Below are 15142 nucleotides of genomic sequence, written 5' to 3' on the forward strand. Positions count from 1 at the left end.
AACTATCATGTCAATATGGATCAAATTCACTAAGGAATATTTCCAGTACCTTGTTTAATCTATGCCACGAAAGATTAAGGCAGTTTTGAAGACTAGTAAGACATAGGTGTCAAAGTAAATGCTTAGAGGGTAGCAGCTCTCCACAGTTTAGTTCCAACCCTGATCAAACACAACTCGTAATCGTAATTGTAAATCGAAGTGTTTAATAGAATCTTGATCACCTTGATTATTTGGATCAGCTGTGTTTGATTAGGGTTGGAGCAAAACTGCAGAGCTCCTATCCTCAAAGAATTAACTGACACCTATGTAATAAGGTGTACCTAATAAAGTGGCCGGTGTGCGTCTATATTTATAAGAAAATAAATAACTACATAAATAAATATATGATACTATATTAATTAATTATTTTTTAACTTTTAAATATACTTCAACGATCTCAATGACTTGAACTTTTCCTATTTATCAATTTAGAGCTATGATTTAACCAAAGTTTATCTTTTTCATATGCCACATACTCAAAAACAATACGTTTCTGACTTCCCATATCACAATTACCGAATAATTCCCCAATTATTCCCACAATTTATTTATTCGGATGTACCTACATATACGTTTAAACATTTTAATTTGAAAAACGTAAACCCTTGCCCCGCCTCTTACGTTTATATTCTCTTGCTTTCAATGCGGATTGATAGCGATATGTTAAGAAAGCACGCAGGAAAGTTTTGCTTTGCGAGTTATCCATCCTGAATTGGTAAACGGTGTGTGCTCCGTTCTGCTTTGCCGATTGCAAAGCGTGATTGGGAAACGGTTTGCCAGAATATACCCTGACCAACAAACATACTATCTCAAGTCTGCTGCTCTATTTATGTTCTCTGTTATTTGGCTTTATTATATGAGTTTTCATTCATCACTCAGGACTCATGCACACTCTTCGAAACAGCATTTTATCCCCTAATGAACTAAAAGGTGTAGAATGAGAGATATACAGTATTATACAGCTTGCTTATTTTTCTCGTGTGCGTGGTCTAGTACATATAATATGAAATTTTCAGAAAAGGCTCATGCTTTAAAGAGGTGTAGTTTTAACAACACACTATTGTGATACTGTTTGCAGACATTTGCTTGTATGAATTTGTTACCCGAGTTGACTAATGAGGTTTTTGGACACAGAGTGTGAATATTTTTCAAAAGATGTGCTTTCATTTTGACAAGAAAGAGACAAGTTTAAAATTGTTAATAATATCTCAGCTGAGATTAAATCGGTTGAGGTTTAACCAGCTTTCACTTTTGACACTAAAAACTCATTAAACTTGACACGTTCTGTAGTTTCCCTGCAGTGATTGAAAAATGACTTTTGTATTAATATTCGTTACCATGTTTTTTTTTGTTTTTTTTTAACGACATGAAAATTCCCATTAGTCACCTGTGTGAAATGACATGTGATCCAGCAGCATGAAATAGTTGTGTCAGAAAGGGCAAATGGCTGGATGTGAAAAACACGATCTCTGAGGCTCTGATGAAGTTAGCGGCAGGCTGCCCATATGCGGCTGTGATGAAAGATCACAGTGAATGTGGTTTTAATCTCTGAGCAATGTCTCTCAAGGACAACCGCTGAAGCACCTCGAAGTGCTCCCTCTCTCTCTGGATCCGGCTTTGACGGATGGCCCAGCGGTTCCAAAATGATAGGCTATTATTTTACTTTGCATTGGATAAATGGCAAGGCTTGCAACTCTGTCCTCGTAAGGTCTGGCAGGACCAGATGGGGAGGATCGGCAAAAGGGCTGTGGGACGTGCTATTGTGTGGACAACATTATTTCATTCCATTCATGAATTAAAGTGTCTTGTTTTCCATGACTGTGCAGCTAAAAAGCTCACCTGTATTCCTAAAAGTGGCAGAGATTTTGTAAATTGAGCTTGTTTATACCTCTCCACAGTGTTTAACGAACATCCCTATTAGTTTCCTACATGTAAGGTCTAAACTGATGCAGAATGCCAGGGTAAAATCAATCAAGCTCACTCGTCCTCTATTTTTTGTTCTCTGTCTTTGTCTTTCATAGATCAGCTAGATTCATGGTCTCCACCGCCGTACTTCGATGAAGACAGCTACCCCTCCCCTCCCAGGAATATGAAAGGTTTATCAAGTGGTCGTCCTCAGCTCACCTTCACATCAGGACACACCTGTGGGCTGCCAGACTGCGATCAGTCCCTCGATCACTTGCAGCATGTCGGCCCAGACTCCCGCTCTCCCTACCTGCTCAGTCCCACCGAGAGTTGCCCTTTGGACCCACACCGCTGCTCACCCCGCAGCTCCATCCACTCGGAGTGCATGGTGATGCCAGTTTCTATGGCATCTGACCACGTCTCCAGCAGCACCTTTCCTAGAATGCACTACAGTTCACATCAGGACAGCTTGCGGGACGACGGCTCCACTTCTCATGGTGGAGGAGGTGGCGGAGGAGGGGTTAGCATTGTTAGCGGGGGTGGCGGATCCGGGAAGATGAACCGTATTCCTGCGAACCTCCTTGACCAGTTCGAGAAGCAGCTACCGATTCATAGGGATGGTTTCCACACGCTGCAGTACCAGCGCACGTCTGCCACCACCACCAACAGCGAGCAGCGCAACGAGAGTCCCGGGCGCATTCGCCACCTGGTGCACTCTGTCCAGAAGCTCTTCACCAAATCGCACTCTCTTGAAGGCTCTTCCAAGATGAACGGCACCAAGGGAGACTCTCGCTCAGACAGCGGACACCACCACCATCACCACCATCATCACGGCCATGACCATGGGAGCCACAAACACAGCAAACGAAGTAAGAGCAAGGAACGCAAGTCAGACTCCAAGCAACGCTCAGGGATAGCAGGCTGGTGGAGCTCTGACGACAACCTGGACAGTGACAGCACCTACCGGACTCCCAGCATCATGAGTCGGCACCACGGAGATCATATCACTCACTGTTACCCGGATATGGGCCACGGGCACTTCGGTGACCTTTCACTAAAGACCTCAAAGAGCAACAATGACGTGAAATGTTCAGCATGCGAGAGCATCGCTATGGCCCCCGAGGGCAAATTCATGAAGCGCAGCTCCTGGTCGACTCTGACTGTCAGCCAAGCTAAAGAAGCCTACCGTAAATCTTCCCTTAACCTGGAGAAACCGACCATGCCTCAAGATCTGAAGTCCTCCATGAGGCCTTGTCATTTTTTACAGGTGAGATCTCATTCATGAAGATGCGACTGCTGATGTGCTTTTCAGCTAGGGGGCCTCAGAGGCCTTTAAGAGATGACTTAAGGAGATGCATTGATAGCATTTAATCACCCACAAGTGGTTTCAAACCTTTATGAGTTTTATTTTTATGATTAACACAAAAGAAGATATTTTTTTTTAAAAACTAGTAAAAATTGACATCCATAGAATGAAAAAAGGTAACACTTTATTTTGATGGTCCGTTTGAGTATTAGTAGACTGTCTACTTATTATCTGATGATACTGCTCCTTCAACAGACATTCAACTGACTATAAGAAACTTTGCAAGTACATGTCAACTTACATTAACCATAACGCTAGCCCAACAGTCTACTAATAATTTGATGAGAATTAATTGCAATGTAACTTAAATTCAACAAACAGACCATCAAAATAAAGTGTGACCGAAAAAAGTCTTGATATCAGTTTCCAGAATGCTTTATAATAATAATAAGTATAACTTAATTCTGTTGTTTTAAACAGAAAACTTAAACAGGTTTGGAACTAGACGTGTAGGATGAAAAAATAATAAAAGAATATTTCTTCAAAATCTAGAAAAGCATGGATAAATATGGTTTCATTATAAAAGTATGATGGATGTATTTTGTGAATTTTAAAGGGGTGGCTCAGCGTATATTTTTAAGGCTTGGTTGTGTTTTTATAAGATGCAAAGCGATGTATGCTCATGCTTCACTTGTAGAAAATCCCATTATTTTTTCATATCTCACTTTGATTATTTACAGCTACACATATACTGTAGCTACTACGCTAACATAAACAAAAACTACGTCATATTTCCTAGTTCCTCCAAAAGGCCCGTCCTCAAGAGGCTCTGATTGGTCAGCTAACATTATGTGCTAAGATTTGTGGATTGGCTCCACATCACATCCCGACAAGCACATGCTTTTATGCTGTGTAAACAGAAGTATCAGTTTGCCTGAATCAGGCTGAAAATGGAAAGCACGCAGCTACACCTCATGCCTGCTCTCTAAAACAAAATCTGACAAGCGGTCTAACATATATATGGGTTATAAGTATGTGTAAGTAATATGAAACGTTCACATTAATCTTTTCATCTTTTGTGAGTTTGTTATTTGAGATGTAGAATGCAGGGAAATTAGCCGCATAGAGAAACAATGCAGCACTGGTGAAAATTTTTGGTGTTTACAGCAGTTTGATGAATAAATATGAATTTGTAGCCAAACAGCATTTCCCGTTGTTTACAGTCTTGTTTACATCCGCGCTACAACTTACCGTCAACTCTAGAAACCGTGCATGTAATTAATCAATTTTAACAAATAAAAACACTTACAGGTTGTGGTTTACAATCTACAGCTTCATCTGTTGGAGGAGTTTTAATCGAATCCAGTACTGTGAGAGATTCTGGAAGCTGTCCTTTGTCAAATGCTAGCTATATATTTTTTATAATTCTCTGGAACATAATTAAAATTAAACTGTAAGCACATCTCTTTTTGTGTCGTGTCCTTTAGAAGCCCAAATACCGAAACTGAACACGCTCTGTGGAAAGAGCAGCATTTGGATGGCATTTTAGCTTTAAATTACAGCACTTCTGGCCATGCCCCTTCGCTGCGCGGTGTGTATGTGCGTGGTGAATGCTCCTAACCAGAAGTGTAATCTCACTAGCCCGGATGTATTTTTTTTGTAGTCCCTAAACTTTGTTTGCTGTAGGCTTTGCTAAGCTAACTCTGTAAAAGCCAATGTCACCCTTTGCTTTGAGCATATTACATTCAGAGACATTTTCTGCGTTCACACAGCTACATTACACATCAACTAAAGTTTAAAATATGATATCGTAGTGGACCACCCCTTTAAAATCTTCATGTGCATTTTTATATTTCTACTGAATACACATTTTGGTATTCCAAGTTCTGATGAACGACATGTAAGAATCATGTAGCATTTTAAGGGCTCTAGGATTAAAAAAGTTGGATGTTCGCCTGTATATAAGGAGTCTAGATAAGTCATTCTATTCATTTTCAAAGCAAACCTTTGTGTGGCTGTTTTCTGATCCATGTGTTATTGGTGCAAGTAAATAGTTGTTTAGTAGTCAGAAAGCTCCCAAAAGAGTCAGAAGTATTAGTCCGCTGAAATGGTTGTTACATAGCCTGAAATATATTAGTGTTTCCGCTGATGGAGAATATAGCCTGATTGAGGTGTTTGCGATGTTGTGAAGTGCTAATATGCTAAATAGAGAGGCAGATTTATCAGTCTTGTCACTCTGAATAGACCAGTCTGTTTGTTGTTTATGTACAGAATTATTGCAAACAGTGACTCATATTGATTAACATTGATCTTTCTGTGCAAATGTGTGATTTCCAAATGCATAACACTGCATTGGGATTATTTGTGTAGAGTGCTGTCAGACCTCTGGAAATAGCTTCTTGCTGTTTGTAATTCATATGTACAATCATACCTGTTTATCCTACATGTACAAATGGATTCTGGATTGCCACAGGTCAGCATTTCTGAAATTAATCATCTATATGTCATAGTAGAGTACAGCTACTATGCGAATATATCTGGAAATTGTTCGGGATCATTATTGTGTTTTAGAACATGTCTAATAGCTTTTTAACAGTACAGTACCTACTTTAAAGAAGACAGTTATATTGCTTTAACTAATTTATCTTATATTAGAATATGACCATGGTTTCAGCCTCATGCACTTTAAATTAAGATAATGACATATTCTTCCTCAGAAAAGGGTTCATTCATTTCAGTTTTATAAATACATTGCTTTCAGCTGTAGGGTTAAGAGAGCCATATAATAAAAGTTCAGATTTAATCCATAATTTATTTTCTTATTATCTAATACCAATAACATTAAAACTAAGCATTTATCATGCGTTATGGGCATGGTCACCGATATGAATTCTTGTTTGCAGAAATTGACCATTACAAGGAATACAAATTCTTTATTATAATTCCCATACAGAACCTCCATGCCTGAACCACACCAGGCCCTGAAATGAAGACTACACAAGAAAAGCGTTTTGAAAAAATGATTCTGAGATATTGGAGAGACCAACATCTCAGAATGGGCCAGCATCATATACACAACATATGCTGGTCTGTCAGAACTAGTTAGTGTTGCAGATGTGTGACTCAAGCAGTTAGATCAGCAGGTATAATGAAAAAACACCCTTGGTAAACATCTGCTGACACAGCAGCCTCCACCAGTTCTGGACTTATGCAAGAGCACAGCACAAGCAGTGAGGCTGATGGCCCCGTTCAGATAATTAATGAATGGATGGATCTGGGTGATTCCTTAGGGTGAAAAAAACTCCAGAGAACCTAAATCGGTATTACATTTTATGTATTGGAAGCTTGTTGGGAGCTCATTCCCGCCCCTTTGAGTCTTTGTAGAAAATTAAGCCTTTGTCTTATGTGTAATTTGTGTCAGCAATGGGAATGACCAGAGTTGAATGTGGCCAAAATTATTCTGAATGGAATCTGCTACTGTTAAACCCAAAGTAAACTGCTTTTTTTGTGTGTGAATGTTAGTATAAGCACACATTTAAATGCACAGTACATCAGAATTGCAGATTTTGTGGAAAAAAAAAGATTTAGATGTTTCATTGCAATGGCTTCGGGAGTTAAGGTTTTAAATCAATGTGTTCTTTGCCTTTCATTTTTGTAATCAGCCTCAGAAAATCTCTATTTTATAGAGTTATATTTCTATTTATCGGAATTATGTTTATCAGTCTAAATGTTGGATTCTAAATACATAAAGTTTTTCCATACATACAAGTTTTTCCAACATACAATACATAAACATTTCCATATTGGTAGATCTCTGTTAAAAATCAGTGTGTACTTGTGTACTAGAGATGCACGGATCAGCTGAAATGACACCCGAATCCGCAGCTTCATACTAATCATCCACCCGCCACCCGCCCCCACATATAGTTTTATCTGATACATGTATTCGCACCCGATCCGCACCCGATCGTCACTTTAATAATTGAATTCTTTGTTTTAGTCATGATGATAGGTCACCGTGAATATTAACAGCAGATTCAGTGAGCTATCTATCTGCGCATCTCTGATAGTAAAACAATATGTTAATTGTAAATGTTTTTAAATGAACTTTTATTTAAAAAACAAAAGTTTGTCTTTAGACAACATTTTCTTCATTTTCAAATAGATACAGAAAGTAAAAATGAGACATTTTAGCTTTTATAGATACAGGAACAAAATAGCAAAAAGGATGCCACTTCAGCCTAAACGGCAGCTATGTTATGCTTACTTTGCCTTTTTCTTCGCACTTTGCAAAAACAGAATAGCATCTACTGTGCCTGAATTTGGGCGATTCCGCTTCGCCTCTAAAACACGGCCAGCTGCACTGAATGAGCGTTTGCTCGCACCGCTTGTTGTAGGAATGAACAAGATTCTCCTCGCACGGTGCTGCAGTCGTGGAAATAAGTGATCTTGTTTCTCCCAGAACGATAGCAGATTTTCCTCTGATGACTCCTCAAACTGAAACTTTGAACAGTAACATTAGGCTACTCTTGCACTTCATCTATTAATTTGGGCGTCTCATCTTCCCATTCTGCAAAGCCCATTCTGCTTTTTCGCTGGTCCACTGCCATATCCCGCTAGATGAACCGACCCTCAATTATTCATTATGTATTTTTTATTACCCGGCCCGCCTGACCCGCGGATTATCCGTATAATCGCGGATTAAATAAGAAGAATTCAAGAAAGCATTGCAGGCAAAACTTCCATTATATGTTGTTAGAAGTGTAGCGTGTGAGCTCAGTCTGCTTTCTGCTGGTCAGCCAGCCCAGGCTCATTGGAAAAACATGCCTCATACTACATTTTGCAACACAAAACATAAAATACATCGCCTTGCTTGTGTTGTGTTGCATATTTTAAATGACAGATCCACTAGAGGGTGCTGTCTACATTTTTGTGAATCTGACATGCATTACCTGGGGTCCATGTGATTGTGCTTTTCAGTATAATGTCCCTCGTGTGCACAACCACGAGAAGGCATAGCATGTCATACAGATCCCATAGCCCAGTAACTCAACCAAGTTAACATAACCAGTGTTCAATCGTGAGAGAAACATGCAGTGTGAACATGTTACATTTTACATTGCTTTTATCTCTTTTGTGGAACCATGCTTTACTGGGCTCAAACCTTAGCTCTTTGGTCACAAGTACAACAGTATTGTAGAGCTACCAAGCAAACCGACCACACTTGTAAATTTGTCCATATAGAGACAGGAGAGGCAAATGTATTTAGTTTCAAATCATAGACACTGTCAAGTTGTTTTATTTATTTGGTTTTGTACAAAGAACAACTTGAAAAATCCTTTATTTGGCAATAACATGTCCCTGTAAATATCATTAATGTGAAAAGAAACAAAGGTCATACTGCCGCATTGCATTCATTTTACCTAGAAACTGCAGGCAAACACATTTAAGTATGTTTTTTTGATTTCACAAAAGTGTAGGCTGAAGCATGTATTTACAATGAGCATGTTTTGCAAATTGTTAATCATGCAAATTCATGCTGAATTGACTGTAATTCAATCTGTGAGAATTGCAGTTTTATGCTAATACTCGTAAGCCAGTGATGTTTATAATCTGATAGTCTGTTGTTCAGAACTGTGCACAGTGTTCATGTAGAGTTTAAAAGTAATACTCATGTCATTCTTTATTCAATTAGTCTTTATGAGCTCATTGTGGTCAGGGGCGCCTCCAAGGGGTGGCCAGGGGTGGCCACGGCCACCCCTCGGTAAACTCTGGCCACCCCTGTGGCCACCCCTTTGGCCACCCCAATATAATTTTGCGGTTGACATTATTGATTTAAATGAACTTATAAATTCCCAATATTTAGATAAATAAATAAATACATAAATAAATAAATAAAATGCAGTCACTAAATTATTGTTGGTGTTACTGACGTAGCTCTCCCCCTCTGGTTCAATGCTGGTGAAAGCAAACTGACGCATGCGCGCGGAAAACCATTCCCGCGCGCCTCACGCACTCCTGTGTGAATGCCGGTTGGTTGTTTGCATGCACGCCGACATAATAGGCACCGCTCATGCGCCGTGAAACCGGAGTAACAGCCTTTTGTGCAGAAGTGTCGGCACGCAGCGAGTTTTGAAAGTCGTTTAAAGTTTATATAATATAATGATGATGATGATGATGATGTTACTTTCACTAAGCATGCCTTTAAAGCAGAAAGGAGGGATAATGAGTCAGGGAGGTAAGACTTCATAACATGATTTCTCAGCCATGATCTGGTCTAAGACCACAGATAATTCTATAATACATTTTTGTATTCTTTAGAATTGTCATAATTAATTTTCATGCAAAAGGTTTCTGAAGTGATGTTGGCATATCACTCCAGTTGTTGTTTTCCAGTAATATTTAGGACTGATTTCTGTTATTTATTTAGAATAATAATTGTATATTAATATTAATTGTATTTATTTAGAATAAATATAAATAAATTGTTATATTTATTGAATAACAAATCTAACAATTCAAGAGAGGTGGGGGTGTATAGGGTGGTTCGCCCAGGGTGTCATTTAAACTAGAACCACCACTACCCTCCCCGATCGTCCTTGACAGCACGCACACACCTTCAATAGACAGCAATGGATATTTAATATTTACCTTAAGCTACAGTATATCAATAGAAGAAGCTGCATTAATAAAATGGTTCAAAAAGCAATATGGATAAATAATATTATTAGGTATAGTGAGTGTGTATAGTAATGCCTTTTGTTCAGTTTGTTCATTTGTTTGGGTAATTAATAAACTCATTATTCTTTCATTCATTTTCTTTTCGGCTTAGTCCCTTTATTAATCCAGGGTCACCACAGCAGAATGAACCGCCAACTTATCTAGCACATTTTTACACAGCGGATGCCCTTCCAGCTGCAACCCATCACTGGGAATAATAAACTCATTAATCTTCATTAATTTTAGACATGGCATATCTCGTATGATGTACAATAAAGGCACGTAAAAAAAGAAATCATTTATACAGTATATGAAAAGTGTTTTTAAACTAAACATAGATTTTTATTTGGTTTGCACATGTACTTGCTGAATTATTTCAAAGAATAAATTGCAATATTTCAAGTAGAATTAATTAAATGAATAAAACTACATTATTTCGTTTACCAGAAACAAAAATATAACATTACACTGAATTCATTTTTTTTTTTTGTGTGCCACCCCAAGATTTGGTGCGGCCTCTTCTGGCCACCCCTAAGAAAATTTTCTGGGGGCGCCACTGATTGTGGTAAAACTTGTTATGCATAGGCTTGAGTCTCTAATTACTGACAAGCTTCATAAATAGCCTCATTTGACCTTTATAAGTCAGGCAAGGAACAAAATGCTCAGCAAACTTGTACAAAAGGCACATTTTTTTCTGTCAGCAGAGGTGCAAAACCACTTTCAACATCCTTTTTTAAAAAAGCTAATTGTTTTTTGCCAGTAATCACTCTCGATTCTAATTTCAGCTCAAATGCCTCTGACACACAAATGTGGACTTTTACTGAGGGACGAAAACAAGCTCTTTCCATCTGTCTTTCTTACCGCAGCAATTAGCTTAAGTGTGTTTGTATTTCAAATACGTCCAAAAGGATTAAACCTCAGCCTGCAGGAAGGGGACAGAAAGCGTCCAGCAGTCAGTGACTGTGATGCATCTTTGGGTCAGGCGTTTAATAGGTTCTCTCGACCCCAACAAAAATAGCCTGTGCCGTCTATCATGCCGGTGCTATTTTTGGCTGCTGTTATCGATGCAGCCTGCTGTGACGCAAACTCTCCGGGAGGGACATGCTCGCCCCTTTACTCTGATGGTGTCCTGAGAAGCAATGGCAATAAAACAGCTATTTTTGGTGTGTGTTCATCATAGCGCTCACCATCTTGAGTGGATTGAATCATTAGCTGAGATTGTGATTTGGATCAAAATCAATACTAAATAGTTTACGAGGCGACTTTTTGGCAAGGGTTTCCTCCAGGTTTCAACACTTCCTTCATAAATCATTGATCACGTTATGAGGAGGACAGTAGTTCATTTCATTGTGGGCTGAAGCCTCAGATATGTGATGGGTAGAAGAATTATGGTCATTCAAACTGCCTCTAAAGTTTTTAAGCGGTTTCAAGTGGGTTTAACTTTTCAATGTTTTATGTCATTCTATTTTTCAGTTTCAGTTTGATTATTTTTGCTGAAAAAAGTGTTGTTTATTTAGCAGATCATTCTGCTTAAACTGACAGATCTGCACTTCTTTTCAAGCTTAATCGGATTATTTTTCCCTATTGAGGTGTTTACATGAAGGTTTTTTATTCTCTATGAACAGTCAGATTACGAATGGATTATTAAAATCCATTTGAATGCAGCAGCTGATTTCGCTGTCAGATCTGACCTTTTTTAACATTTCAGCAAAGACTTTTTATGCTGATATCTGTTACCAGCAGTTGGATCTCCCACAGCTTTGGGTGAAGGCCTGATCCTCCTGACCGAAGAGTAATAGCCCATTCACACATCATGCAAAAAAATAAATCAGAAATTTGTGTTCATGCTAGCTAATTATTGATTATACCAAGATCAAAAGTTCTCTTGTTTTAAGGAGAAAGCTCATTTGTTTAGTTCATATAAAGGCTTAAAATAAGGAGACACAATGGGGTTGAGATCCAGAGTAAGGGTTTATGTATTTTATCCAGGAAAAATGCATTCGATTGAACAAAAGAGTAAAGATTTTTACATTATTAAAAAAAATATTCAAACTTATAATTTTTTTTTACAAAATGTGTCAACACCATACTTGTCAACCCTCCCGTTTTTGCTGGGATTTTACCATTCTATCGCATTTAGGTATTTTCCTGTATTTCTCGCAAATTTTTAATTTTTCTGTGAAAAGTGAAAGTAGCATCAAAGATTCGATCTGAAATCTGATATAATTGCAAGAGCTGTTCAAGAGAATTAGGCTTTCTCTTAATTTTGGCTTGAAAGCATATTAAAATTTATATTAAAATGGCCGCATTCATTTATTTTTATTAAAGCTATGCGTCCACCATCGCCCTTATGCAACCTCTGAATTAGCTAATTCATGTAACAACATTGACTGATGAACGCGCTTCATGGTGATAAAGAAACACTGTTCCCAGATCAGCTCCTGTACATGCAATTTGAAGAGGAGAGAAAGTGCACACGTTTGGATTTGGATGTGTTTTTAAACAGACATATAGACTTAATAATATGTAAACATTTCCATCCTGAAAAGTTTTATTTTAAACACAAATAATTTTGTCTTAAATAAGCATATGAATGTTATTGAATGCTTTCATTATAGATCTGTGATTCTTAAAGTGTCTCATCTGTCTACTCCTCTGCTCTTCCCTAAACAAGTATAGCAGCTTTAATCAACATTTAAATACAGTGAATAAAAGTGAATGAGAATTTAGGACTTGATTTAACTTTCCTATTGGCCATTGACTTTAATAGGCTAAACCTTTTATTTTACTTTTCATTTTCTACTGTTTGATATCTGTCCTATTATTTGAAGCTAATTTAGTTTCCATATTTGTAACGGTTTCAACTAGGCTTATATACAATTAATCTGCTCTGAATGAACAGATTGAGGAGTTTAGGTTCATTTTGAGAGTTCTTCTGGGTGGGTTTGAGGTTTTTGTTGTTGTTGTTTTGGGGGTGGGGGGGGTGGGGGGGGTCATTCCTATATTGACAGGTATGCAACACGGATATAGAAACAAATTAGCAAACAAGTCATGATTGAATGATTTTTATTTTTTATTTTGAGTTTTTATTTGTTTTACATTTTTCAGTAATTACCAAACAACAAAGCAACAGTACAAAATACAAGGAATAAGCTTGATAATACAAAGAAAATAATGATAATAATAATTAAAACAAAGAAAAAAATATTTAAAAATTAAAATATTAAATTTATTATTATTAAAAACAATTAGGGCATATAAATTGTTTCAACGAAAATACGAAGAGGCAGTCAATAGGGGTAGTGGGTCAAGAAATCAAAAAACGTTATCAAGAAACGGTTGCTATATATTGTAAAACTTAGCAAGGTTATCAATAACTCCAAAATGGGCTTTTTCCATGTGCAATATTTGAGTGAGATAAGTTAACCATGTCTTAAATTGAGGAATAGAATCTGATTTAAACAGTTTTAGAATGACACTCTTAGCAATAATCATTCCATACATTATGGTGCTTTGTATGGACACATTATAATCCAGCAGAGAACGAAAGAACCCAAATATAGCAATTTCTGTCAGGTTTAAAGACAAAACTATTCATATTAGAAAATCATGTAAATGTGTCACACCAGAAATCATGAAGTTTCGAACATGTTTAGGACCTTCAGCAGACTTACATTTGCACATGAAGGGGAAATTGTAGGAAAAATGTTTGTGTAATTTAGATTTTGAGTAGTGCAATCTATGCATTACTTTGAGTCGAATTAATTGATGGAATTGATAGAACAAAATCAAATTTTACCGAGGCTTTTCTCCCATGTATCGGTCCTAAAATGATTTCTAAAGGATGATGTAAAAATTCGGTAACACTTTAGAACAACTATCTGTTATAACCTGTTAGTAGAGCATTAATAAATTGTTAGTTAGTGGGTTATAAATGACTTCTTAAACGATAGTTAATAATTTGTTAATTATTTATAACTGTAAATAACTGTTTATACCTAGTAAATTAGTATTAGATCATGAACAAGCTGTTAGTAAATTACTTACTAAAGACTTGTTAAGTATTAGTTATTAGCTTATATATGTTATTGGGACGTTATTATAAAGTTTCAATTATTCTTCATTTATTAACTTAGTAAATGAGGAATAGTTGCAACTTTAAAATAACGTCCCAATAACATATAGCTAATAACTAACAATTAACCAATATATTAACTCTTACTTTACAGATCAGTTGTTCATAGTTTGTTAAGCATCCACTAATACCAGTGAAACATTTGTAGAATTTTTCTAATAAAAAATTAATTTACTTATTTTGTTTTCATGTTTAATACAAAAAGTGGCCAAACCTCATGGGTTTGTATTCTGTTGTATACTGCTGTTCTGCCATGTGATGGCTCAGTGTGTGTGTTTCTATACATTAAACACAATGTTCAACATTTTATCTGTGGAGTTTCTTTGGTAAAATAGAGCACACAAAAAAGCCTATGAGTGGAACAAGGTGAAGGAACAAATTTTTTATATTTTGAACATCACATCAATGTTCTGTAGTTTGAACTTGTTCCATCTATTTGCAGTTCTACAAAATTTAACTGGTATTAGATGCTTAACAAACTAACAACTGATCTGTAAAGTAAGAGTTAATATATTGGTTAAGTGTTAGTTATTAGCGTATATATGTTAGTAATGTTATTGTTATGTTATATTCCTCATTTACGAACAGTTAATAAATAATGAATAGTTGCAACTAGAATAACGTCCCAATAACATATATAAGCTAATAACTAATACTTAACAAGTCTTTAGTAAGTAATTTACTAACAGCTTGTTCATGATTGAATACTAATTTATTAGGTGTAGTTATAAATCATTAAAATACAGTTAACAAGTCATTTATAAATTGTTAACTTACAGCTTGTAAGTTATCTATCGGCACAGTTATAAATAATTAACAAACTATTAACTATTGTTTAACAAGTCATTTATAACCCATTAACTAACAGCTTATTAGTGGTCTATTAACTAGTTATAACAGATATTTATTCTAAAGTGTTACCAAAAATTCTGAACGATTCATTCATTCATTTTCTTTTTGACTTGGTCCCTTTATTAATCTGGGGTCACCACAGCAGAATAAACCGCCAACTTATTAAGCATATGTTTTACGCAGCG

General features: G+C 36.7%; 1 protein-coding gene across 11 annotated transcripts in view; it reads left to right on the forward strand.

Moving 5' to 3' along the window:
• The window catches only part of dlgap2a (discs, large (Drosophila) homolog-associated protein 2a), a 249872-nt gene that overhangs the window by 172799 nt on the left and 61931 nt on the right, over nucleotides 1-15142 (forward strand). For all 11 annotated transcript variants that reach the window (XM_087290537.1, XM_087290539.1, XM_087290543.1 and 8 more), the window contains one exon: nucleotides 2061-3211. In XM_087290537.1, the coding sequence (XP_087146663.1) occupies nucleotides 2061-3211 (1151 nt within the window). The remainder of the gene's footprint in view (nucleotides 1-2060; nucleotides 3212-15142) is intronic.

Source organism: Danio rerio, chromosome 17 (assembly GCF_052040795.2).
Source record: "Danio rerio strain M-AB ecotype USA chromosome 17, GRCz13ab, whole genome shotgun sequence".
NCBI classification, from domain to species: Eukaryota; Metazoa; Chordata; class Actinopteri; order Cypriniformes; family Danionidae; genus Danio; species Danio rerio.